Source organism: Nicotiana attenuata, unplaced genomic scaffold, assembly GCF_001879085.1.
Source record: "Nicotiana attenuata strain UT unplaced genomic scaffold, NIATTr2, whole genome shotgun sequence".
In the NCBI taxonomy this organism is placed as follows: domain Eukaryota; kingdom Viridiplantae; phylum Streptophyta; class Magnoliopsida; order Solanales; family Solanaceae; genus Nicotiana; species Nicotiana attenuata.
Genome location: NW_017671858.1, coordinates 93,271 through 118,354, shown reverse-complemented (window position 1 = coordinate 118,354; position 25,084 = coordinate 93,271). Strand labels below are relative to the sequence as shown.

Genomic DNA, 25,084 nt, shown 5'->3' with positions numbered 1-25,084 from the left:
AAGAAAGTCAGGTGACGCTAACTGATGAAGATCAAGCAACTACAACTTTTATTATAGCTCTGGGTTTTTGGGGAATAAATAATAAATTTCAAAGAAAATGACTAAAAAATGTTTGCACAAAAGAGAGAGGGAGAAAAAAGAACTAGCTTTCACAATAGTCTTCTTATATTATTGAAGTCACCAAGATAATGCTCCATAAAATAATTTTTCTTGACTTTTTATTTTAAAAAAAATCTAGTACATTTCTTATGTTTATTTTTTCCCTTTTCCTGCAAATAGTAATGTACTCTTGCTATATTTGGCTTTTCAAATTAAACTTTGAACCAGCAAATAATTCAAAAAGAAAAAGAAATTGTTAGAATATATTAGGCAGAAATTTTCGGGACCCTTAGACTTGACAACTTTTATTTAGTTCCCCTTAAATTTCACGTGGTCTTTAATATTCCCCGAACTAGAAAATTTGATATGCTTGACCCTCCTAGTTATTGATGTGGCAAAGAGTGTGAATATACTCTCTTTTAGGGGTGTTGGAGAGAAGAAAAATCGAAAAATTAACTTCCAAATAGGGTATTTTTTAATATTAATTATCACTAATCAAACATAATAATTTATTTGTTCCAGTTGTATTTCTCTTTTATCTTTTCTTATTATATATTGCATATTTTTTTCCCAATTATAATTTTTGTTATAAATATAATCAATATATGTTTCAATTATGTATTCTTATCTTTTTTTTTACGGTCCAAATCTACAAAAGTTAGTTGAAACTCCATTTATTTTACTCAAATAAAAAGAAAATTTTACTAAAGTAATGAAGACCAAATGGTATATTTTCTGCAAAAAGAAAAAAGTACTGTACATTTTTATTTTTATTTTTATTTTTATTTTTATTTTCATGCAATGATTATTTATTTAAATGGTATATAGGATTGCATTTATTTTATAAAGAATTATGATTATTAGTGTTCTAGATGCCGATGAAATACCCAACGACCGTTCAATGTTGTAACTTGTCATGTAAATTTTCGACAATGATAGAGTCCGTTTGGACATACAATACTTTTCCTTTTCTTCAAAAAAATTTTATTTTTTTTCGAAATGAGCGTTTGTTCATAAAATTTTAAAATTTCACTTGAAGATACATTTTGCAAATTTTCAAAAATATGAAAAATTCCAAAAAGCAGTTTTTCAAAATTTTCACTCAAATCACTCACAAAACTTCAAAAACAACCCAAATTGAAAATTATATCCAAACACAACTTTAAGTTTTAAATACTATTTTCACTTGAATAAATTTTTCATAATTTTTTGGAACTTTACGATTCTTATGTCCAAACGCCAACTTTATCTTGACAAAATAAAGTGCTTCATAAGTTCAAAGAACTTTTCTAGCTGTCCAACTATTAATTGTCCAAATAGTACTGTACTACTTTTTTCAGCTGAGGCTCTGATCAATTGCCTTTTTCACATTATTATTTTATTGTCATTCCACTCAACCAAAAATCAAAAGTCACGTGGCTTAGTTCAAATATTTCTGCTGTATATATGTCTCCCCTTCCCCCAAAGCTTTATTTGTTTTCCATTATAATATGTGCCTCTTCTCCCACTATCTTCAGCTCCTCTCAATACCCACTGCCCCTTTTTCTTGAAACCCTGGCCTCTCTCAATCTTACTATTCTTGTAAGTTCTTTTGTTCTTTCTTCTTTACTTTATGTATTTAATCTTTGTCTAATTAGGACACCCTTTTATTACTATATTCACTTCAACTATGTTCAATGGTTCTGTTTATATAAGACACTAGTCAGTAGTCTTTGCTTTCTAATAGCTGTTTCCCCACTTCCCTTTTCTTGTTTTGTAGCAAAAGGTTCTTTTATCATTTTCTGTTTTTTGGGTACAAACCAGATTTTCATTTTACAGTGTTAAAATCACTGATACTATTGGATAATCCCAAAAAGTTTGCATCTTTGCTAAAATATTTGTTGCCTTGTTGTTCTAATATCATCAACTGGATAATTTTTTTTTTTTGTGTGTGTGTGTGCTGAATCTTGAGCGATTTAGATATTGATGACCAAGAGTAGCTCTGTGAGCCTGTTTTATCAAAAGTTGGTTTGGTTTGGTAAAAGCATTGAATCTGTAGTTTCATAGTAGTACTGTTGTACTTAAAGTTAGTACCTGCAAATATTCACTTCTCTTCATTATTGCAATGTGTGATTCTTTCAATAATCATAAATGCTACAACTAAGTGAAAGGTGCATATTTATTGTCAAATTGAACTATGCATGATCAAGACACATGTGTCTCCCTTGTCTGTTTCTCTCTGTTTCTTCAGGTGTTTGATGTTTAACTTGGGGTGGAATGGATGCAAATGGTAAGGCTGCAAAGTTTAGTGGAGAAATAAGCATGTCAGAGAACAAGAAAACCCCCAGTGATGAAGTGGTTGTCATGATCTCTGGAGATCAAAAGGATTCTAAAAGTCCTGTTGCACCAAAACCAACAGTCCAAGTCAGTGATTCCTCACCTGAAATTGCCAGGTATAGTCCAAGCCCAAGCCCCAACAAACCACCCAAAATACCCACCACTGAAACTCTCACTCGGCGAAAATCCCTTGCAAGATGCACGTATTCGAGACCTAAATCAAGATTCGGCGAACAATCTGTACCTATTGATGCTAACATGTTTAATGAACAAGCTGCCGAGCCAAGTGCAAGTTCCCCCAATTGGAATGTATCTAACCATGCTTCTCCTACTGCTAAAATGGGTACCAGTAATACATTTAAAGAGACAACAAGAACGGTGTCTATATCAGTAACCCCAAGAACACCATTAATGGCATCACCAGGTGGTTTTGGAGGAGTGGATGAAGATGAGGAGATATATAAGAAAGTGAGCTCAAGGAATAAGTTGAAGTATAACAGAGTTAAAGCAAAAGTTCTGATTGAATGGCTGCTGTTTCTTTTCCTTTTAGGATGTTTACTTGCTAGCTTATTGGTAAAGAAGTTCCAAAATTGGAAGCTTTGGGATTTGAGGATCTGGAAATGGATTGTCCTTGTTATGGTGACCTTTAGTGGCATGCTGGTTACTAAGTGGTTTATACATTTTGTTGCCTTGTTGATAGAATTGAACTTTTTGTTAAGGAAGAAGGTGTTGTATTTTGTCTTTGGTTTAAAGAAAAGTGTTCAAGTCTGCATTTGGTTTAGCTTGGTTCTTCTCACATGGGTTCTGCTCTTCTCAAACGAGGAACGGTCGCGTACCGCTGAGAAGGTTACTAATTTTATTACCTGGACTATTACAGCTTTGCTTATTGGTGCATTCTTGTGGCTCTTGAAGACTTTGCTGCTAAAGATTTTGGCTGCCTCTTTCCACGTAAACACATTCTTTGACCGGATTCAAGAGTCAATTTTTCATCAGTATATTCTACTGACCCTATCGGGATTCCCAGTTATGGAGTCTGCTCAGATGTTGGGGAGATCAAATAGTGCTGCCAGTCAATTTAGTTTCCGCAGAACAAAGAAAGGAAAAGATGGGAAGGAAAAGAAAGAAAAGGCAGTGATTGATATCAATAAACTTCATCAGATGAAGCGAGAAAAGGTCTCTGCATGGACCATGAAAACGTTAATTGATGTAATATCTAACTCAGGACTTTCCACTATCTCTGGCTCGCTCGGTGAGAATGACTATGATGCAGGTGGTGAGCAAGCAGATAAGGAGATCAACAATGAGGAGGAAGCAATTGCTGCTGCCTATCACATTTTCAGGAATGTTGCATCGCCCGGTTCCAGGTAAGAAAACACTGGCATTTTAAACATTACTTTTGATGTTTTAATTTGTCACATTTCGACTAGATCTCCTGTAGCATTCTTTGTTGTAGTGTTATCTCTCTTGATTCACATTCCTTTTTTTGGATGTCTAGGTACATTGATGAGTATGACCTTAGGAGATTCTTGATTAAAGAAGAGGTCGATATTGTGTTCCCCATGATAGATGTGGCAGAAACTGGACAGATTGATAGGAAATCATTGACGGAATGGGTGGTATGCTCACAACTTACTCATTTTCCTGGATTATGCCTGGCAAACTGATGTAAAAGAATCTAAATCAGATTTGGTTACTAGATGCTCCATGCTCATATTGTTAAGAGGTTGGAATAACTTTAGGCATGATTTAAACTAGATCCATTTCATCTGATATTTAATTGCCAACATGATGCAGAATATTGGGATCTAGAAAATAAAAGTAATTCTAGACATTTTTCTGGTGATTAGGGGAGCACAATTAGAGCTTTCCTTCTGAGACAATCGTGAAATTGAGACAGTCGTGAAATGAGTATTTGTCATTTCAGCATATCAATCATTTGTCCTTTTTGGCGTATCAGGTTAAGGTTTATCAAGGACGAAGAGCTCTATCGCATGCTTTGAATGATACAAAAACTGCTGTGAAGCAATTGAACAAGGTCGTGACATGCATTCTGGTTGTCATAATTATCATCATATGGCTCCTTTTGGTGGGGATAGCGACTACTAAAGTGATTGTCTTTCTGTCGTCACAACTCGTGGTAGCTGCTTTTATTTTTGGGAATACTTGCAAGACTATATTTGAAGCTATTATATTCGTATTTGTGATGCATCCTTTTGATGTTGGTGATCGATGTGTCATTGATGGTGTTCAGGTAATGTCTGCTAATTGCATCTTCTTGCTGTTTTGCATTTTCTTTATTGATTCACACTTTTATCTTGCAAATTGCAGATGATTGTTGAAGAAATGAATATCCTGACCACAGTATTCTTGAGGTTTGATAACGAAAAGATATACTACCCAAATACAGTTTTGGCCGTCAAGCCAATCAGCAATTTCTACAGAAGTCCTGATATGGGTGATGCCTTTGAGTTTTCTGTTGATTACAGGACACCTGTGGAAAAGATAGGAGCTCTAAAAGAGAAAACAAAGAAGTAAGTATAAAATTTTTCTCATCTTTTTCTAGAATTCGTAGTAAATTATCCCTTTAAAGTTATGAGGACAAAAGCACAACATTCATAATTAAAGATATATGACTTCTGCAGCAATTTGTAAGATATTTCTTGACACGGCTTAAGTGAATCCAAAAGTTAAAGCTAGTCTAGACTCTAGCTAGAATCTGAAAATTTACTGTTGAAATTCATCTAAACCCCAGCTTTCTCGAAATGTTGAAAGCTGGGTTTTATTACGACAACTAGGGTCCTTTCCAAGCCTTGAGCCTAACCTAGTGCAGTTGGATCCTACACATGTCCAAGTCCTCCCTATGGGTCTATTCATTAGCAAAATTTACGAAGTAGCAAAAAGATTCAGTTGATAATTGAATCTCAATTCCTATTGTCTAACTTAATGGTTGAAGTGATTTTATACATACTAGTCTTAGGGTACGCGCGGTGCGCGTGTACCCTGTATCAATGAGTATTTATTTTAATAAAATTAGTTCATTATTAATAAAAAATTTATTTGAGTAATAAAATAAAGATGAAAGGCAAACCTGTCAGTTAATTGAAATGGAAATTAACATGCAAAAGACATGATCGTAAGGAAGCACCACTAATTTGGTTAGTAAGTTTAAGGTGTAAAAGAAACAAAGAAAAATAATATAAGGGCCCAAATGAGAATTTTGGTCCATCTTTCTACTTTGAAGCTTCCAAGTTTTAGAATCTTGAAATGAAAAGAGAATGGTAATAAAAAAAAACCGAAAATGCATATAAAGAGTTTGAAAAGTATACATACCGCGGCTAATTGAGTAAGATATGTGAATTCCAATTTAACGCTTAGATAAAAGAATTATACCTATAAAAAAACCAAGAGAGAAAGAAAAGTACTCCCTCTGTTCCAATTTATGTGAACCTGTTTGACTAGGCACGGAGTTTAAGAAAAAATGAAGACTTTTGGAATTTGTGGTCCTAAACAAGTCAAAAAGGGGCCCAGAGTATTTGTGTGGTTATAAAAGCTTCTCATTAAGGTTAGAATTGTAAGTTTAAGCTAAATTGTTACTAAATATAAAAAGAGGTCATTCTTTTAGGAACTGACCAAAAAGGAAATAGGTTCACATAAATTGAAACAGAGGGAGTAGTAATTGACAAGAGTCAAAACTGGTAATGATTCGGCATCTATAAAGATCGATAGGTGAAAATAGAAAATTTTGTATCTCTTGTTCTTATTCATGTTGAATTGATATCTCTTCCAAAATTTCAACACTAGATAGGACATTAATGAGTTCGTATTAGAGTTCCATATAAATTTATGTTAAGAGGAGATTTTTAATGTTAGCACAATTTTATCCAACAATTATTTTTTTTTATTTTTTTTGTGAAGAAAAGTCATTAATTGACGCCAAACAAAATTAATAGAAAAGAGTCTTGGCGTGCACGGAAAGTAATTTTCTTTATAAAATCTCGACTTTAGCCTTTTTTTTGTTAATTTAAATGGTCAAAATTATATAATTGGTATGTTAAAGTGACAAATGCATAATTTACTTCGAATAGCTAAATATTTTTCATAAATTTAAGCACGAATAATGAGTACAGCTTTATCCATTATAGAATATATATGAATTTTAAAGAGAAAGTAATGGCTAAAAAGGTAGGATTCGAAGACAAATATTTGAATTTTTTAACTGATGTAGCCTTCTAAAAAATCTTCAATGCTAAAGAGCGTGTGTGTAACTTTTGTATTTGTGTAGTTATGTGAATATGTGTGTTTTCTGTATTCATATTTGGATTTTAGAGTGAAGTACAAAAAACTGGAGTTTCTCTATCTTAATTTGGTGTTAGAGCCCCGAGCCGGCACTGACTCTTTGCCCAAACATTGTGAAACAAAATAATCTGTTTTAGTTAGCTAACAAAAGAGAGCACTATGTGATTGAATTGTTCTTAAGAACACCTGAGCATACTGAAAGATTGAGCTAATTAAGAATATCTATGTTCATAGGATGAAATTAAATACCACAGTTTTTCTGTTAAGTTAGACCTTGTCGAATTTCACATTCATGGAACAAATGAGTACTTAGAAACCCTCCAATTAAGAACCTGTGTAATTGATAATTTCCCTCAAACGCAAAACTTGAAAGACTTAACAAAAAGAGTAAATAATGTACCCAACAAAATAATCATTCAACAGAAATAGTCAACTATGTAATTCAAAATTCATAGATTAGGATTTTGCATCAATCATATTACAGTTACATGGCATTATGAGATTGAAAGTACTAACCAAAGAAATAAAGAAAGCAAGCAAAAAGAAAGATCACAACGAATAAAGCTTGTATCACAGCCAAAATAAAAAGCAAAAGTAGAAAAGAAACGGCAACTATTAAAAACTATAGGACTTGAGCGAAAAAGAGTGGTTTGATCATTAAAATGTATTACTTAAATACAAGTTTAATGGTGATCAAATTACAAATTTTTTCCTTTTATAACGTGTTCTTTTATAAGTAATTATATTGTTAGTATAAAAGGTAAAATCTTAACTAATTAATTTTAAAGTTTTAAATAGTAGTACTTTTTACATAATTCAAATAAGGAAAATTTTATTAAATACAATTTTAGTTGATTTTAAAGTGCTAGATATTAGGAATATGATTAAATGGCTATTTTGTTCAATGTGAAATCCATTTTTAAAGGGTAAAAAAGGCAAATGACATTTTGCTAAAGGGCCTTCTGCTTTTAATATAATATAGATAGATATAGATATAGGTATCGTAAATATTCACTAGTTTGCCCAGAAATTATAATGCATAAACTGTGAAATTCCAGATGAATGACGTCATGCATAACATATACGCCGTAGGGGTGGCAATCCAAGACCATATTCTCCATGCCCGTGTTTTAGCTCACACATACTTGAATGGTGAACGAGCCAGGCAATTGCCTATTCCTAATTGTTGACATGCACTTGTAGTATAGGGGTGTCTAGTGGGATGCTGATACGATTAACAGATCGTAGTTGGAAGAGACAATACTGGAAAAATAACTTGGATATGTTTCTTTTCTTTGTGGCAATTTTTAGGAGTGCACTGCCCATCCCTAAATGTAGACATTTACTGGTAGTATAAGGGTGTCAAATGGAATGCTGACATGTTTTATATGTTGTAGTTGGACGAGCCAATACTTAACGTTTAACATGGACACATTTCTTTTCTTTGAGGCAAGCATTTTAGTCTGAAGAAACAAATCCATGATATGCCTCTTATATATTGTCTGAGATTCCCAAAGCAAAGGATCTGAATGAAACTAAAGCACACAGGGAAACTGAGAAAAGATGAGGGCTTTTTTCCCGCCGTTGGTGGTGGTTTGGACTGAGGGAAGGGTGATGCACAACATGTAATCTCTGGCGCTTAATCAGTGAAAATTGAAAATTTGTTATATCTTTTATTGATAGTTTTTAGTGTCCACGTGCAACTTGGTCGAGTGAGATAAGGGCAGATGTTAATGCCTTGCACATGCTGAGTAGGATTCTTTCTGATTACTGAAACACCTTGATTTTAAAATTTTGGCTTAGGCTTTATCCTCCAACAAATACCATGAATTTAGACTTTGAGCTTAGGCTTTATTCTCCAAGAGCAGTCAGTTTTAAAGCACGAGTTGTTGATCAGTATTCTTCTCATGGAAAAACTGATTAACCTGTTCAAAGACAATGCAAACTCTCTAACTACTTGATGGTAGATAAGGATATCTTATGTATAAGGGTTTCCCTAAACCTTGTAATATTATTCATTTTTCACTCAAGTTTTTGATTTTTCACCTTTCTTGTTGTTGAATTATCAGGTATTTAGAGAGAACTCCCCAGTATTGGCATCCTAATCACAGTGTGGTGGTGAAGGAGATTGAAAATATGAACAAAATAAAAATGGCACTCTATTTCAATCATACTATGAACTTTCAAAACTTTGGTGAAAAGAACAGACGAAGAACTGAGCTGATCCTCGAAATGAAGAAAATGTTTGATGAGCTTAACATAAAATATGATCTTCTTCCCCAGGAAGTTCATCTTCTCGATCAAAGAGCAGTAAGTGGAAACACTAGATGATCTTTATCTTCAACTTCACAAATACCAGTTATTTAAGTAGCAACTGTTGCTTCCACTGCAATAGTTTTTTTTTTTTTTTTTGGTTGATGAAGTTTAACACCCGATTCTGCGATACTGGAAGTTTTGTGTATTACATTAAACAATATTTGTAACTTAAAAGTTTCATCTGCTAAAATTTTGTGTGGAAGTGAGTACAGTTTCTATTTGGAGGTTCTTAGTAACATTGTTGATGCAATTTTTTCAAGGGTCTTTAAATGAAATTATGCTTGTTTGTTGTGACAATTTCTGCAAGAAATGGTTATTCATGATGTTATAATGTGGGAAAAATCTTGTGTGGTTCGAGTGTTTTATGAGCAGAGGAGTTACAGGGCCATCTATTCTTTCACCTACTACATTAGCTTCTCTTTTTATAATTCTCTTTTTGAGATGCGCCAAAAGCAAACTTAAAGCCGTTGCGGTGAACTTAGGTGAATACTTGACATATTTATTCTGTTTGTTCAGACGTGATTTCATTATTATCTGTTGTTTTTTTTTCTTTCCACTTCGAGAGCCGTCTCATTGATTCAATGTTCCTCTGAATATAATCATATTCATCTAGAAAAATAGGATATCGAAAAGAAAATTATAAAGGAGAGACCCTTTGTAACTTCTTATTTCTCTTTTCAAAATTCATTTGCTTGCAACATTTTGAGTGGACGGATAATTCTAAATACTGAATTTTTAATATTATTACTAAATTACACTTAGGGGTCAAGTAATCTTGAAAGTGGAATTGACAACTGTCGTAGCCTGCAATCTTTTCGCTCTCTTATCAAATTTCTATCTAAATCAGATTACAAATTTGCAGAAAAAATTATATTGCTATTTGATGAAGCAATCGCATCAAGGTAATATGAAAGTCAATAAAAGATATCGCCAATAGCCCTTTTTGTTATCATCAAACAAAAGATTAAAACAGAAAGACCTAATAAACCCAAAAATGCTGCCAATAGCCCTTAATATCAACTCACATATCAAGTAAAGTTTAACTAATATTCACCTATTTGCCTTCAACTATATTAGAAAATGATTTGTAGAAATTGTATGACCGTCCCTCATTGATTGTCCATGTATTACCTAAATTGCATCCACTACGTTTTGTACTAATTTCTCTTGGCGCAGATTTGCTTATTTTGTTAATAGAATGGTAAAAATCAATTTATTAGTTAAAGACCTAATAAAAAAAGGTAGAAATGGCACCATGTAGTCATTTTAAAAGGTTGCTATTTAGGAATTAACCAGTGCGTCCTGAATTCAGTTTTCCAGTTCAAATTTTTCGGGATAAAATGTCCTAAATTGTCTTGAAGTTGAGATTTTTAGTTTAAAATTTTAGGACGAAATAAGTATTGGTTACTCTCTAAATATCATCCCAAGAATTGGCTGTTTGTACCCCTGCCCTCATAAAAAAATGGGACTCAAACAACATGGAACTAAATGTCCTCTTGCAAGCTTGATATGTAAATTTCAGACAACTTAATCAAAAATTGGAATCAACTGAGTTATAATTCTGACTTGTAGGACTTTTAATTCCATGGGATGGAGATAGTTCAAAATGATTGATGTTTTATACTTCAATACAACACAAGAGAGGAGGAAGGGTGTAATTTATGTGGTGTCCAATTTTCACATGCACTTGATTATAATGTTTATGCGTTCCTTAATCTACTATTGCGGAATATGTAATCAGAAAGTAAAGAACACAAGTTTTTTGACGTGGAAAATACTTGGCTAAAAAATAATAGGTTGCAAGTACCTTGTTTTATGTTTTGATTATCTAACAAACTTACTGTCAAGAACCAGATAAGGATCCTGTTACACATTAATACCCTACATTTGTAAAAAAAAGGGTGTATTGGCCATTATAATAATATTATATGTGTGATTGGTTATTATCTTATTACATTCCCTTTTATTACCATGCGAAGGTAGTTAGATTGGCATATCTAGCAAACATAAATATGAAAAAAAAAAATTATATCCCAGTGATAGTCGAGGTTATGTCATTTAAGAAGGCTCTACAATTATTGAATGAGATTGGTTAAGGTCTCGTAACTTCCATAGAGAGATCCAAGATATGTGAAACTTAGTTTGAAAAAAATAAAAGTATCATACCGAGAGATTCTCCAATGTATTCCTAAGGATTTACCAGGACTACCTCCAATATGAGAAATAGATTTCGGTATTGATTTGACACCTGACACATAAACCATATCATAAGGAACCAATGAAGTTGAGAGAGCTAATGAAAAATTGTGAGACCTACTAGACACAGTTTTTACAATATCGAGTGTTGCGCCATTGGGTGCACCAATATTGTTTGAAAAAAAGGGGGGGGGGGGGGATAGGTCCTTAAGAATGTACATCAACTACAGATAATTAAATAAGATAACAATGCATAATATATACCCACTGTCTTGTATAGATAATTTGCTTGATCACTTACAAGGAGAAATTGATCATTAGGCTAGCCATCATCAGCTTAGAATAAGAAAGGAAGATATTTCGATGTTTACCTCTACTACCTTGTACAAACATTATGAGTTACTTGTGATGTCCTTAAGATTGGCCAATGCTCCCACTGCATTGATGTATATAATGGATATGGTGTTCAAAGTTGTTTTTGAAAAGAAAAAAAATTTATAGTTTTAACTTACTATATTCTGGTATATTCTCGTAGCCAGAAAGAGCACGAGAATCACTTGAAAAATATGTTAAAGACGCTCAGAAAAATCCACTTTTACCAAGTTCTTCAATTGGAAATTTTAGCTAGACTTGGTGGTATTCATAGGATATATAATATCGCAGAATGAAAAGATGATAGATTCTGAGAAGATAGAAGCAGTTCGTAAATGGCCGAGACCCATTTCTCCTACAAAGAGTGACTCCTTTTTTTTTGGCTTGAAAGGCTACTATAGGTTTTTGTGTAGGAATTCTCTAGAATAGCACCATCACTCACCAAGTTAATACAGAAAATCGCTAAATTTCAGTGGATGGAGGAATGTACGATGAGATTCCAGAACCCTAAGGCATATTTGACAATCACACCATTGTTAACCTAATTCCAATAGGCTCTAGAGGATTCACGATGTTCTGTGATACTACGAGGGTATGGTTAGGATATTTTCTCATACAGAATGGTCGTGTGATAGCATATGCTTCAAGGAAATGAAGAAGCTCAAAACGTAATATGCCACTCATGATTCAGAGATGGTCATAATGATATTTCCTTTTAGTATTTAGAGACACTGTTTATAGGAAGAAACCTATGAGATTTGCACCTAACACAAGAGCCTGAAAAACCAGCAGATATATGAATATTTAGCAATGCTGATGGAGGGAACTACTGAAGATATAACTGTACTATTTTGTATTGTTCGGGAAAGAAAAATATTATTGCTTATGCAAAAAAAAAACATGGATGATTAGCCCCTGTAGAGATATTTGTGAACAAAGATATGCATAGACTATAGGGTATACGTATTAGATTCAATGTGCTTTGAAAAAAAAAATTCGAAGACATTATTGGCTATTGGTCAAGCCTGATGTAGAGTGCATGAAGGCTAGCCAATATGAGGATGAGCGATTGTTCAAGTACCGAGATTAGGTCCTAGGTGGTAAAAGCAAGGATATGATTGTTGAAAGAGATGGTGTTCTTCAAATGGGTGACAGGCTATGTGTAGCAGACGTAGATGGGTTGAGACATGCTATTCTTAAAGAAGCTCACAACACTAAATACACTATACATCCTGGATCCACAAAAATGTACTATGACTTGAAGCAATTTTATTGGTGGGAAGGTATGAAGAAAGATGTTGCTAACTTTGTTTCTAGTTGTTTGACTTGTCAGTAGGTCAAGGCTGAGCATCAGCGACCCGCAGGACTACTACAACAAATTGAGATTCCAGAGTGGAAATGGGAAATAATTACTATGGATTTTGTCACCGGGCTACCACGAACCCTTAGAGTTTATGACTCAGTATGGGTGACTGTAGATCGACTGACGAAATCAACACACTTTTTGCCGGTAAAGACTACATATGGTGGAGTCAGGTATGCACAGATATTTATGAATGAAATTGTCCGACTTCACATAGTTCCAATATCCATCATCTCTGATAGAGGATCACAGTTCACTTCACGCTTTTGGAAATCTTTTCAAGAAGCATTAGGTATGCAAGTAGATCTTAGTACTGCATTTCATCCACAGATAGACGGGCAGTCTGAACGTACTATTCAGATCTTGGAGGATATGTTGAGAGCTTGCATTCTTGAGTTTGGAGGTAGTTGGGACACTTATCTACCTTTAGCTGAATTTGCTTACAACAATAGCTTCTAGTCCAGTATTCAAATGGCACCGTACGAAGCATTATATGGTAGAAGATGTCGTTCTCCTATCGAATGGTTTGAAGATGGTGAGACTAACTTATTGGGACCCGACTTAGTACAAGAAGCTATGGACAAAGTCTAGTTGATCAGACAGAGATTGCTTATAGCTCAAAGTAGACAAAAGTCTTATGCTGATAAGAGAAGAAGAGATTTAGTGTTCACAATTGGAGACAAAGTGTTCTTACGAGTCTCTCCCATGAAAGGTGTGATGCGATTTGGGAAAAGAGGCAAGCTGAGCCCCAGGTTTATAGGACCGTATAAGATACTAGACCGAGTGGGAGTTGTGGCTTATCGTTTGGCACTTCCTCCTGAGTTGTCCTTTATTTATCTAGTTTTTCATGTCTCAATCCTAAGGAAATTTATATCAGACTCATCTCAGATAATTGAAGCCCCTGCTATACCGCTTGATGAGAAGTTGTCTTACGAGGAAGAGCCGATGGCAATTGTTGATAGGCAAGTAGAAAGCTACGGTCAAAAGAATTGANGGGACCGAATTTCCTAAGGTGGTGAGAATGCAATACCCCATGTTTAGATAGGGCATATTAGTCTTTTAACATAACTTAACCCAAAAACAAATAATAATAACAAAAGATGAATTAGGGCCAAGCCACTACGTTAGCAGAAGAAAAAGGGATAGGGGCAAAGTAATGGAGTTCGGCAGAGGCAAACTCACAGGAGCAATCGAAGGGAACGGCGAGGTGGGTCTTCTTCTTTCTAGCGAAGGGATTCTCGAAGCAGGAGGACAAATTAGGTAATTAAATTCCAAATTTTTCCATGGTAATCTATCAGGGAGTCCCTTTACTCAATGCCTAACATATTATTAGTTATTATTTCACTAATTAAGGGTAGAAACAAGACTAACAACTTAAGATATTCTTTTATAACAAATAATGAATTCCTATTAAATTGACTGAAAAATCTTTTAGGTTATACCGACACTCTAATGTACAAGCTAGAAATATTTAGTACAAGTATTAATTGAGGGGAAGAATACAGGTTTTGTGCAAACGAATAAAATTTTTGTTTCCATATACAAATAGTTGGATAGATCGCAATGTAAGAACAAATAGAGAATCACTGCTCGGTTCCAAAGGAATAAAAACGGGGGAATTAATCTGATATGAAGTATTGGACAAGCTATGTTGGAATTCACGGAGTTAATACATAGATTGGTTTTGTTACAAGTAGGTAGTTAAAGAAGTTGAACAAAGTGTTCGAGGTGGCACATTGGGCATTCCTGCACAAGTATGGTGAGTAGTAATCTTACCACAATTTGTATTTTCATAACCTGCATGGTTTATATATGATTTTGAAAATAAATGTGTTAACGATGCTTTGAAATTGCATGTGGGACAAGTCCTTTACTTGATATGGTACCGAACAGTTTACTTGAGATGTTTACCAGTTAATCTAAACGTTTTTACCGTTACTGGATATGTTTTACCGTTACTTGAGATGTTACAGTTATTTGAATTATTCTCACTGTTACTAGACATGTTTTACTGTTACTTAAGACATGATTACCGTTACCGAAATAAAATTACAAGATTTGATAAGAAACGATATGCCCTTTATTATTTTCAAAATGCTTTTGTACGAGTATCTACTGTTTACAAGAAAGAGTATAAATGGGAGGAGACTTTGAAGGATCCCGTAGATAACGGCGGGGTCGTTAGACCTGGTGCACCTTGTATTTACCGATTACAGAGTACAGTTATAGCCCTCGCTAGTGGGAAGGTAGAACTAGCATACCGTTACCGATTTTCCTCGAGTAGGGACTACCGTTATATTTGACTTCTTGCGAAGAAGTCCACAGTTATACGGATTACATGATCCGTTCATTGAAACCTCCCAAAATGTGAATATCGATTAGAAACAGTGGTTACCGAGCTTATTACCGAACTGTTAATTGTATTATACTACAAGAAAAGCATGACGAGACTGAAAATTATTTATTGTTTCTAAAAGGGCATTTTTATGTTATTTTCTGTTTGATATACTAGCATGCTTTCTGAATTGTCCCCAATAAAAACGGTTGTGGTTAAGTGTTATTACTCACTGAGCTAGCGACTCATTCCCCGCTAATTGTTTTACAGAGACAGCAGTTGACGCAGGCGAGGATTTTGTTAATTAGAGCGCACAGGTTGATATTTCTCGATGAGCCTCGCACTTGTTCGCGTGGGCAGAGATTTTATTTATTGTTATGGTCTTTTCATTGAACTCTTAGAGTCGCTCCATAGTCATTATTTTAGTGTCGTGAGTATTCTTTTGTTATTATAGTCTTATGTTGAGTATCGTTCTCATTTATCAAAGTTGGAGATAAATTAGTATTTCTAGTGGTTAGTTGGTGGTTTAGTTATGGTGGAGACTTGTTGGTTAATTGACAAGTTGTCAATTGTTTGGTATGATATTAGGATGTTTGGTTGTTGATTTGAGACAGAAAAAATTTTGGGATGGTCCAAAAATAGGGGAAACTCTGTCCGATTTTCTGTAAAATTACCGATGAGGCTTACTTGGGAGCACTTGTTCCTAAGCGCCGGTCACAATCCTAAATTGGGTCGTGACAAAGTTGGTATCAGAGCCCTAGGTTATTCCTATGACTAATGGAGCACAAGTTAATAGTAGAATCTCAATTATGGTTATGTAGCCGGCCATTCCCATAATCGTGATTCTGCGAAGGCGTGATAGGATGTATCTTGTCTTTCTCACTTATTCTTCCATACGTGTGTGGCGATTAGGGTCAAATAACTGAATCTGCCATCGTTATCCTTTTCCTGTATTACTCAGAACAATCACCCGGTAATAGAATTTGGCTAGAGGTTCAAAGACATCAAATGTTGCCACTAGATAGGCAATCGTCTCCTAACAACGAAAAGTGACAGAAGTAATAGACAAGGCCAATGAAAGGCCTATTTTTCCATAATGAGAGTGTTACCGCTAAGATGTGTAATAGAGTCTATTCTTGAAATTTGTACGAGTTCACCACTATAGCACCAGGAGAGCGTTATTACAAAAATTACTTACCTTTATGCAAGGTAAATTGAGGTCTTGATGGATATATTGGATAGACAAGAGAAGAATGGTCAACCACAAAAGGCTCTATAAGCCTCAGGCATTTATACTAAGTTAGGAACCAAGATAATTCTCTAATAGAGTTCCTAAAATTGAAGCCACCATGTTTACCATTTTTTGTTAATGTAGAGGATCCTCGGAGGTTCTTGACGAAATACTTAAAGCATTATGAGCTCTATAATGTTCTAGCGAGAGGCTTGTTGATCTAGCTACTTATCAAATAGAGTATATGACAAATATATGGAACGAATCCATATTGTTAGAGACGCAGTTAGGAGTGACAAAAACAACTTAGAAGTAAGTTTAGTAAAATTTTTATAAATCGTTTCCTTCTTGATAGTCAAATGCGCAAACCTGAAAGGTACTTAAGAAATTAATTCAGACGATGGATGTACTGACATATAACACCAGGCTTTATCAACTGGCTAGGTACATGATGCCTTAGGTTTAAAGGCTTGTCTAATGGTTGGTTAACTGTTTAAACAAGGCAATACTCTCACATACGAAGACTCTGACCTATTATGTGGAAGTTGAACTTACTAGAAAAAAATAATTTAAGAACTGGATGCGACTGTCATGCAACTAAGAATTCATTTAAGAAGGTAGAGACTAGAAAATCTCGCTGTATGAATTTATTTTCGTATATGGGGCGAAGAGTTGGATAAATAACATCTTGAGATATTATGAGATTCTTTAATAGTTGCCACTTTTAAGAAGAATCTCGTACAGTTGAAACTTTGTATTAAGCTTATCAGATTCAAGTTGAGAGAGAGGATACCCTATCTAGCCAAATTGTACTTGACCTTGTTAATTTTGACGTGCTTATATGTGTGATTGGTTATTATCTTATTACATTAACTTTTATTACCATGCGAAGGTAGTTAGATTGACATATCTAGCAAACATAAATATGAAAAAAAAAAATTATATCCCAGTGATAGTCGAGGTTATGTCATTTAAGAAGGCTCTACAATTATTGAATGAGATTGGTTAATGTCTCGTAACTTCCATAGAGAGATCCAAGATATGTGAAACTTAGTTTGAAACAAATAAAAGTATCATACTGAGAGATTCTCCAATGTATTCCTAAGGAATTACCAGGACTACCTCCAATATGAGAAATAGATTTCGGTATTGATTTGACACCTGACACGCAAACCATATCATAAGGAACCAATGAAGTTGAGAGAGCTAATAAAAAATTGTGAGACCTACTGGACACGATTTTTATAATATCGAGTGTTGCGCCATTGGGTGCACCAATATTGTTTGAAATAAAGGGGAGATAAGTCCTTAAGAATGTACATCAACTACAGATAATTAAATAAGATAACAATGCATAGTAAATATCCACTGTCTTGTATAGATAATTTGCTTGATCACTTACAAGGAGCAATTGATCTTTAGGCTGGCGATCATCAGCTTAGAATAAGAAAGGAAGATATTTCGATGTTTACCTCTACTACCTTGTACAAACATTATGAGTTACTTGTGATGTCCTTAAGATTGGTCAATGCTCCAACTGCATTGATGTATATAATGGATATGGTGTTCAAAGTTATTTTTGAAAAGAAAAAAAAAATCATAGTTTTAACTTACTATATTCTGGTATATTCTCGTAGCCAGAAAGAGCGCGAGAATCACTTGAAAAACATGTTAAAGACGCTCAGAAAAATCAACTTTTACCAAGTTCTTCAATTGGAAATTTTAGCTAGACTCGGTGGTATTCATAGGATATACAATATCGCAGAATGAAAACATGATAGATTCTAAGAAGATAGAAGCAGTTCATAAATGGCCGAGACCCATTTCTCCTACAAAGATTGACTCCTTTTTTTTTGGCTTGAAAGGCTACTATAGGTTTTGTGTAGGAATTCTCTAGAATAGCACCATCACTCACCAAGTTAATATAGAAAATCGCTAAATTTCAGTGGATGGAGGAATGTACAACGAGATTCCAGAAGCCCAAATGTCACGACCCCAATCCCGGTCGTGATGGCGCCCAACACTAATGCTAGGCAAGCCCGACCAATTAAATACTCTCAACCCAAATTCGCAATCCGTTAACAAATAATACGATTAAGATAATAAATATCAAGTTTCCAATCCGAAACTAAATAAAATAGTACGAAAAATAATAACGAATATACCAAACATTCCCCAATAGATCTGGAGTCACGAGTCTAGAGCCTCTAAATGTAATAGAGTAATATATTCATAGTAATAAGGAAAGTTTAGGATAGGGAAAGACAAATGCAATAAAGGGGAGAAGTCGGGTCCTGCGGACGTCAGGCAGCTACCTCAACAACTCCTAAAACGAAATCCAAGAAGACAACAAACAGCTCCACTAAGTCTCCGGAGCACCTGAATCTGCACACATGGTGCAGGGAGTAAAGTGAGTACTTCCAACTCAGTGAGTAATAAACATATATAATGGCTGAAAGCAAGAAATCCCAAAATATTACAATATAAAGCTATAATCAGCGATTCAGCACATAAAACAATGGAACAACAACAATACCAGGACAAATAAGACAATTAGGTATAAATGCATGAATGCAATGCAATGCACATGACCGCTGCGGCACGCGCATCCCGATCCATTTGGGTACCCGCGCTCACTGTGGGGGTTCAGACTCCGGAGGGGCTCCTATAGCCCAAGCGCAATATCATCGTAGCATTCGCTGCGGCGTGCAGCCCCTTCCATACTCAGTCCAGATATATATATGCATGCAAGCCACTCGGGCACAGTCAAATTGTTCATTTTTAGTTTCAATTATTAGGAATTATAGAGCTATGTGTTTAAGCCTTTATTTATTTACTAAACATTTCAAAGCAGTGTCTAACTCAGGACTGATATCATAAAATATGCTAAGCATCATGGAAACAGTGGTAAGGATCCCTGAAGGATGCACATGATAGGCACAAGGCCCCAAACATATTCATAAAACCCAAGTAGGATGATTACTAACCAATTTCTAGTCAAGAACGCAGTAAGAACATCAATCGGAACGGACTAGGTCAAATCCCCAGTCACAATCGACCCTGCACTCGCCATAGAGTACGTGTCTCGCCTCAATATAGCGTCACAATGTGATATACCGGGGTTTCAAACCCTCAGGTCATCATCTACATCTATTACTCACCTCAAGCCGGCCACAAGTCTAGCTCGCTATGCCTTTGCCTTTCGAATCAACCTCTTCGCACGCCGAATCTGATTAAAACCACAACGAATACGTTACAATAGGCTAAAGAAACATAACCCAATCGAAAAGACACGAAAAACACTAAAATTCACAAAGTTGGCAAAACCCGAGCCCCGGGCCCACTTCTCGAAAAATTACGAAATTTACATCACCGGATTCCTCGTCTCGGCACGAGTCCGTACATATAAAATTTACCAAAATCGGAGCTCGTTTGACCCTCCAAATTCCATTTTTACATCACAGCTTTCCAAGCCCTAGCTTGACCCGTTTTTGATGAAATTCTACTGATTTCTATGATAAATTTACCATAAACTCGAGTAATTGAGCCAAGGAACTTACCTCCACTCGATTCTCCGTCAAAACCCTCGAAAATCCTCGCCCAAAGCTCTCCATGTCGCTTAAAAATGGTAGAAACTACCTCTTGCTCGCGGAGGAAATATAATATTAAAATCCCTCTGCCAACAGTCCTTTTCGCTTCTGCGGTCAAGCTACCGCTTATGCGGCCAAATTTCCGCTTATGCGGTCTTCACTTAAGAACCCGGACTTCGCTTATGCGGCTCAAACTCCGCTTCTGCGGTTCCCTCAAGTCCGCTTCTGTGGTACAGTGTCCGCTTATGCGGACCCGCTGGTGCGAGCCACCTTCCGCTTTTGCGGAATTTCCCTAGCCGGCCAACGATCGCTTCTGCGACCACATACCCGCTTCTGCGGTCCATTTCCGCGGAAGCGGGAACACCAGATGACAGCAAAAATCTGACCTGCAATACACCTCAAAACTCTCGTTTAACCACCCGAATTCACCCCGAGGCCCCGGGACCTCAACCAAAAACACCCATACATCCTAACACCTCATTCAAACTTGTTCTCATCCTCAAAACACATCAAACAACGCTAAAACCATCAAATCACATCGAATTTAAGCCTAAGTTTCTTAAAAACTTCCGAATTACGCATTCGATCAAAAACCCGACCAAAACACCTCCGAATGACCTGAAATTTTGCACACATATCCAAAATCACCTAACGAAGCTACTGCAACTCTCGGAATTCCATTCCGACCCTCGGATCAAAATCTCACCTACCAACCAGAATTCGCCAAAATTCAACCTTCGCCAATTCAAGCCTAATTCTACACCGGATCTCCAAAATCACTTCCGATCGCACTCCTAAGTCACAATTCACCTCCCGAAGCTAACAGAATCACCGGAATTCACATCCGAGCTTTCTAACTAATAAGTCAATGTTCGGTTGACTTTTCCAAACCAAACCTTCTTTAAAGAGACTAAGTGTTTCATTTGCTATCCAAACCAATTCAATTCAACTCTAACTCACCCATTGCTGATAATAAAACATGAAAGAGCAATAAATGGGGGAAACGGGGCTGTAACACGTGAGACGACGGGTTGGGTCGTCACACCAAAGCATGTTTGACAATCACACAAATGTTAGCTTAGTCTAATAAGCTCTAGAGAATTCACGATGTTATATGATACTTCGAGGGTAGGATTAGAATATTTTCTCATGCAAAATTGATCGCGTGATAGTCTATGCTTCAAGGAAATTGCAGAAGCTCAAGTCGTGTTATGCCACTCATGATTTGGAGATGGTCATAGTGGTATGTCCTTTTAAGATTAGAGACACTATTTATACGAAGAAACCTATGAAATTTATACCTAGCACAAGAGACTGAAGTACATTTAAAACCAACAGAGATATAAATATTTAGCAATGCTGATGGAGGGAACTACTGAAGATATAATTATACTATTTTATATTATTCGGGAAAGATAAATATTATAGCTTATGAAAAAAAAAACTATGGGTGATTTGGCGCATATAACTCCTACAAAGAGACTTCAGGTTAAGAGTATGCATAGAATAATGGTACATGTGTTAGATCTAGTAAAAAAACAAATCAGAGTCATTGTTGGCTTGACTTCAAACGAAGTCTTTATTGGTAAAGCACATAAAGGCCACTCAATATGAAGATGAGCAATTATGTAAGTAATGAGATGAGGTTCTAACTAGTAAAAGCAAGAATGTGCCTATTGATAGTGATGGTATTCTTTGGCTAAGTAGTGGGTTATGTATACCTGATATAGATGGGTTAAGATAAATTATTCTTCAAGAGCTCACAACTCTAGCTACACTGTATATTCGGGGACTAATAAGATGTACCATAACTAGAAGAAAATTGTATTTGTTAATAAAAGTAAGAACAAAGATCTTTTTACTTGTTTCTGACTATTTGACTTGTTAGCATGTTAAGGTAAGAAATTGCGACTTGCAGGACCACTACAATAACTCGAGTTCCAAAGTGAAAATGAAATAGAATTACAGTAAATTTTATGATAAAACTATCTCAAACAATTAGAGGTTATAATTATGTGTGAAAAATTATAAATTAGCTTACATAGTAGGCGCATTTTTTTTCTAGTTAAAACTTCTCATATCGAGGATAAATATGCACAAATATACATGAATGGAAAATTGTCAAACTCTTTGGGGTCTATTATGTTTTTGATAGAAGATCACAATATACTGCACGGTTTTGAAAATCTATCCAAAAATATATTGGGCACACTAGAAGATCTTAGTAACGCATTTCATTAAGACGGCCAGTCTGAATGTACTATAGAAATCTTGAAAGATATGTTGAAAGCTTGCACTTTGAGTTTGGAGGTAGCTTGTACGCTTATATGTATATTTAGCTGAATTTGCCTATAACGATAGCTTCAGTCCAGGATTGAGGTGGCACCTTATGGAGCCTCGTATAGTATAAGATGTCGTTCTCCTATCGGATAGTTTGAAGCCGATAAGGCTAACTTTTTAGGACTCGACTTGGTACAAAAAAAAATTATTGACAAAGTCCAGTAATTAGATTGCATACAGTATAAAATAGACAAAAAAAAAATTATGCGGATAAGACGAGACGGATTTGGTTTGTTTTCAATTGGAGACAAAGTGTCCTTACAAGTCTTCCCTATGAAAGACATAATGTAATTCAAAAAAAAAAAAACAGGCAGGTTGAAACCTAGGTTTATAGGACCGTATGAGATACTAGACCGAGTGAGAGTTATGACTTATTATTTGGCACTTCCTTTTGAGATGTCTTTTATTCATCCAATATTTCGTGTCTCTATGCCTTAATATTAGACTACTCTCAAGTGCTTGAAGCACCGACTATACCGCTTGATAAGAAGTTGTATTACGAGGAGGAGCCGATGACTATTTTTGATAGACAAGTAAGAAAGCTACGGTCAAATTAAATTGTGTTCATTATAGTCGTATGTAGAAATCATACCGTCGAAGAAGCTACTTGGGAAGTAGAAAAAAAAAAGGGGATATGCAAGTAAAGTATCCCCACTTCAGTCTACAAATATGCACTTAATTTAAATTCGGGGACGAATTTCATAAGGTGGAGAGAATGTAATATCTACTATTAAATAATGGATAGTTAAATAATCTTCAAAAAAAAAATATACAAAAAAATAACACAAAACTAACAAACAAAAAAAAAAGGAAAAAGAAAACAACAATAAAATAAAGAAGGAAGACAATTAAAGTGGGCCTTAGCCCATCTGCTTCAAATTGACGAAGCTAGAAAAGGGTTTGAAACAAAAAAAGCCCTTTAAGCCAACCACATCAAACGAGAAAAGAAGAAAACGTTTCTAAGTGTTTCTTAGCGCCGATACCGTGTTTCACTTCGTCATCGGCACATATTTTTGAGCTTCCACAATAAACTCCAGGTAATTTCATGTAATTCTTTTTTCTTTTGATACAATATTATTTTTGTTCATGATTCCTTGCGGGATTGAGTAGAGAAGATGCTAGGATAAAGTTAAGGGAATTGAAAAAGGGAGAAGCGTCACATTTAAACTTCTGTAGAATCAGAAGATGACTAAAATCCCTAAAGAAAGAAAAGGTTGGATTGGAGAAACAAAAGAAGCATAAAGCTTCACCAACGTGAAAGAAAAATTTGAGAAAATAAAAAGCTTTGATCACTAAAGCTTTGGGCACCAGGTCCGGTGAAGTTTGTAGTTGCTCTTAGTGAAATTACTCGACGACTTAGAACAAAATAATCAATTTCTCCTTTTTTCTTTTTTTGGGAATTTGCTTGAGATATTTTCCATAGTGTATGCTTTCATTGAGTACAAAAAAAAAGGATTTAAATATCAATTAAGAAGGAAGATCATGGACAATAATATTATCCGATTTTTGTAGTATTCATATGATTTAAGGAGACCAAATAGTACAATAAATAGACTATATGAATGACCTTTTTTTAGAAGATTATGGACTCACTTAAGTTAACTGTAGTACGGACAGACAAATTTGACGAATTGAGAACTAAACGTGTGATCCCGAGGGGTGGATATTCAAATTTAGTTATGAATTAGCCCGAACAAGGAAACTAACACGACATTAATATGATGTGATCATAGATTGATTGAAGGAACCCATACGGATTGCTCGAGGTGACGAGTTTGGTATTTTGCACGAGTACTGTGAGTAGTAATCTTACCGCAATTTGTGTTTTCATAACCTGCATGGTTTATACATTATTTTGAAAATAAAATATGTTACCGAATATTTGAAATTGCATGTGGGACAAGTCTTTTACTTGATATGGTACTAAATAATTTACTTGAGACGTTTACAGTTATTTAAAATGTTCTCACTGTTACTAGACATGTTTTACTATTACTAAAGATATGATTACCATACCGAAATTGGATTATATGATTTGATAATTGAAATGCCCTGTACTGTTTTGAAAATGCTTCCATGTGAAGATTTACTGTTTACAAAGAAAAGTATGAACGGGAGGAGACTTTGAAGGATCCCGTAGCTAACGGCGGGTTCGTTAGACCTGGTGCACCTTGTATTTACCGATTACAGAGTACAGTTATAGCCCTCGCTAGTGGGAAGGTAGAACTAGCATACCGTTACCGATTTTCCTCGAGTAGGGACTACCGTTATATTTGACTTCTTTTACGAAGGGGTCCAGACAGTGATACAGATTACATGATCCTTTCTTGGAACCCTCCCAAACATATTGATATGACAATGTTTACAGAGTTTATTACTGAATTGTTAATTGATTCCTGCTTACATGAAAACAGACAAGATTGATTGTTGTTACCGATTCTGAAAAAGGGCATTTATTTCATGATATTTTTTAATTATTGTACGAGCATGTTTTCTGACTTGTCCCTATGAAAAAAAAAGGTTGTGGTTAAGTGTTATTACTCACTAAACTAGCGACTCATTCCCCGCTATTTTTTTACAGAGACAGCAGTTGACGTGAGTGAGGATTTCGTTAATTGGAGTATACGTAG

At 35.2% G+C, this 25,084-nt stretch overlaps 2 protein-coding genes and 1 long non-coding RNA gene across 3 annotated transcripts in view; all 3 read left to right on the top strand.

Moving 5' to 3' along the window:
• The first annotated feature begins 1,558 nt into the window (after positions 1-1,558).
• Positions 1,559-9,318, top strand: LOC109210573 (mechanosensitive ion channel protein 10-like). The gene is made up of 6 exons (XM_019374004.1): positions 1,559-1,680; positions 2,330-3,779; positions 3,911-4,031; positions 4,373-4,666; positions 4,744-4,946; positions 8,781-9,318. Exons 2-6 carry the CDS (start codon positions 2,356-2,358, stop codon positions 9,040-9,042), a joined length of 2,304 nt encoding a protein of 767 aa, XP_019229549.1. The 5' UTR covers positions 1,559-1,680; positions 2,330-2,355; the 3' UTR covers positions 9,043-9,318.
• A 3,691-nt stretch (positions 9,319-13,009) lies between these two features.
• LOC109210572 lies at positions 13,010-13,951 on the top strand. Its single transcript, XM_019374003.1, has 2 exons — positions 13,010-13,131; positions 13,558-13,951. The coding sequence occupies exons 1-2, from the start codon at positions 13,010-13,012 to the stop codon at positions 13,949-13,951; spliced, it is 516 nt and encodes a 171-aa protein (XP_019229548.1).
• Positions 13,952-23,401: 9,450 nt separating this feature from the next.
• Positions 23,402-25,084, top strand: part of LOC109210574 — a 2,545-nt gene continuing 862 nt past the window's right edge. The window contains exon 1 of the long non-coding RNA XR_002065577.1: positions 23,402-23,491. This is a non-coding gene — a long non-coding RNA (uncharacterized LOC109210574). The remainder of the gene's footprint in view (positions 23,492-25,084) is intronic.

Bases quoted from the DNA above. Each gene is read 5' to 3' on its own strand.
- LOC109210573 (XM_019374004.1), top strand. From the start codon at position 2,356: ATGGATGCAAATGGTAAGGCTGCAAAGTTTAGTGGAGAAATAAGCATG. The intron at 4,032-4,372 runs GTATGCTCACAA...TTGGCGTATCAG, and splicing joins AATCATTGACGGAATGGGTG to GTTAAGGTTTATCAAGGACG. The intron at 4,947-8,780 runs GTAAGTATAAAA...TTGAATTATCAG, and splicing joins CTAAAAGAGAAAACAAAGAA to GTATTTAGAGAGAACTCCCC.
- LOC109210572 (XM_019374003.1), top strand. From the start codon at position 13,010: ATGGATTTTGTCACCGGGCTACCACGAACCCTTAGAGTTTATGACTCA. The intron at 13,132-13,557 runs GTATGCACAGAT...CTAGTTGATCAG, and splicing joins ACTACATATGGTGGAGTCAG to ACAGAGATTGCTTATAGCTC.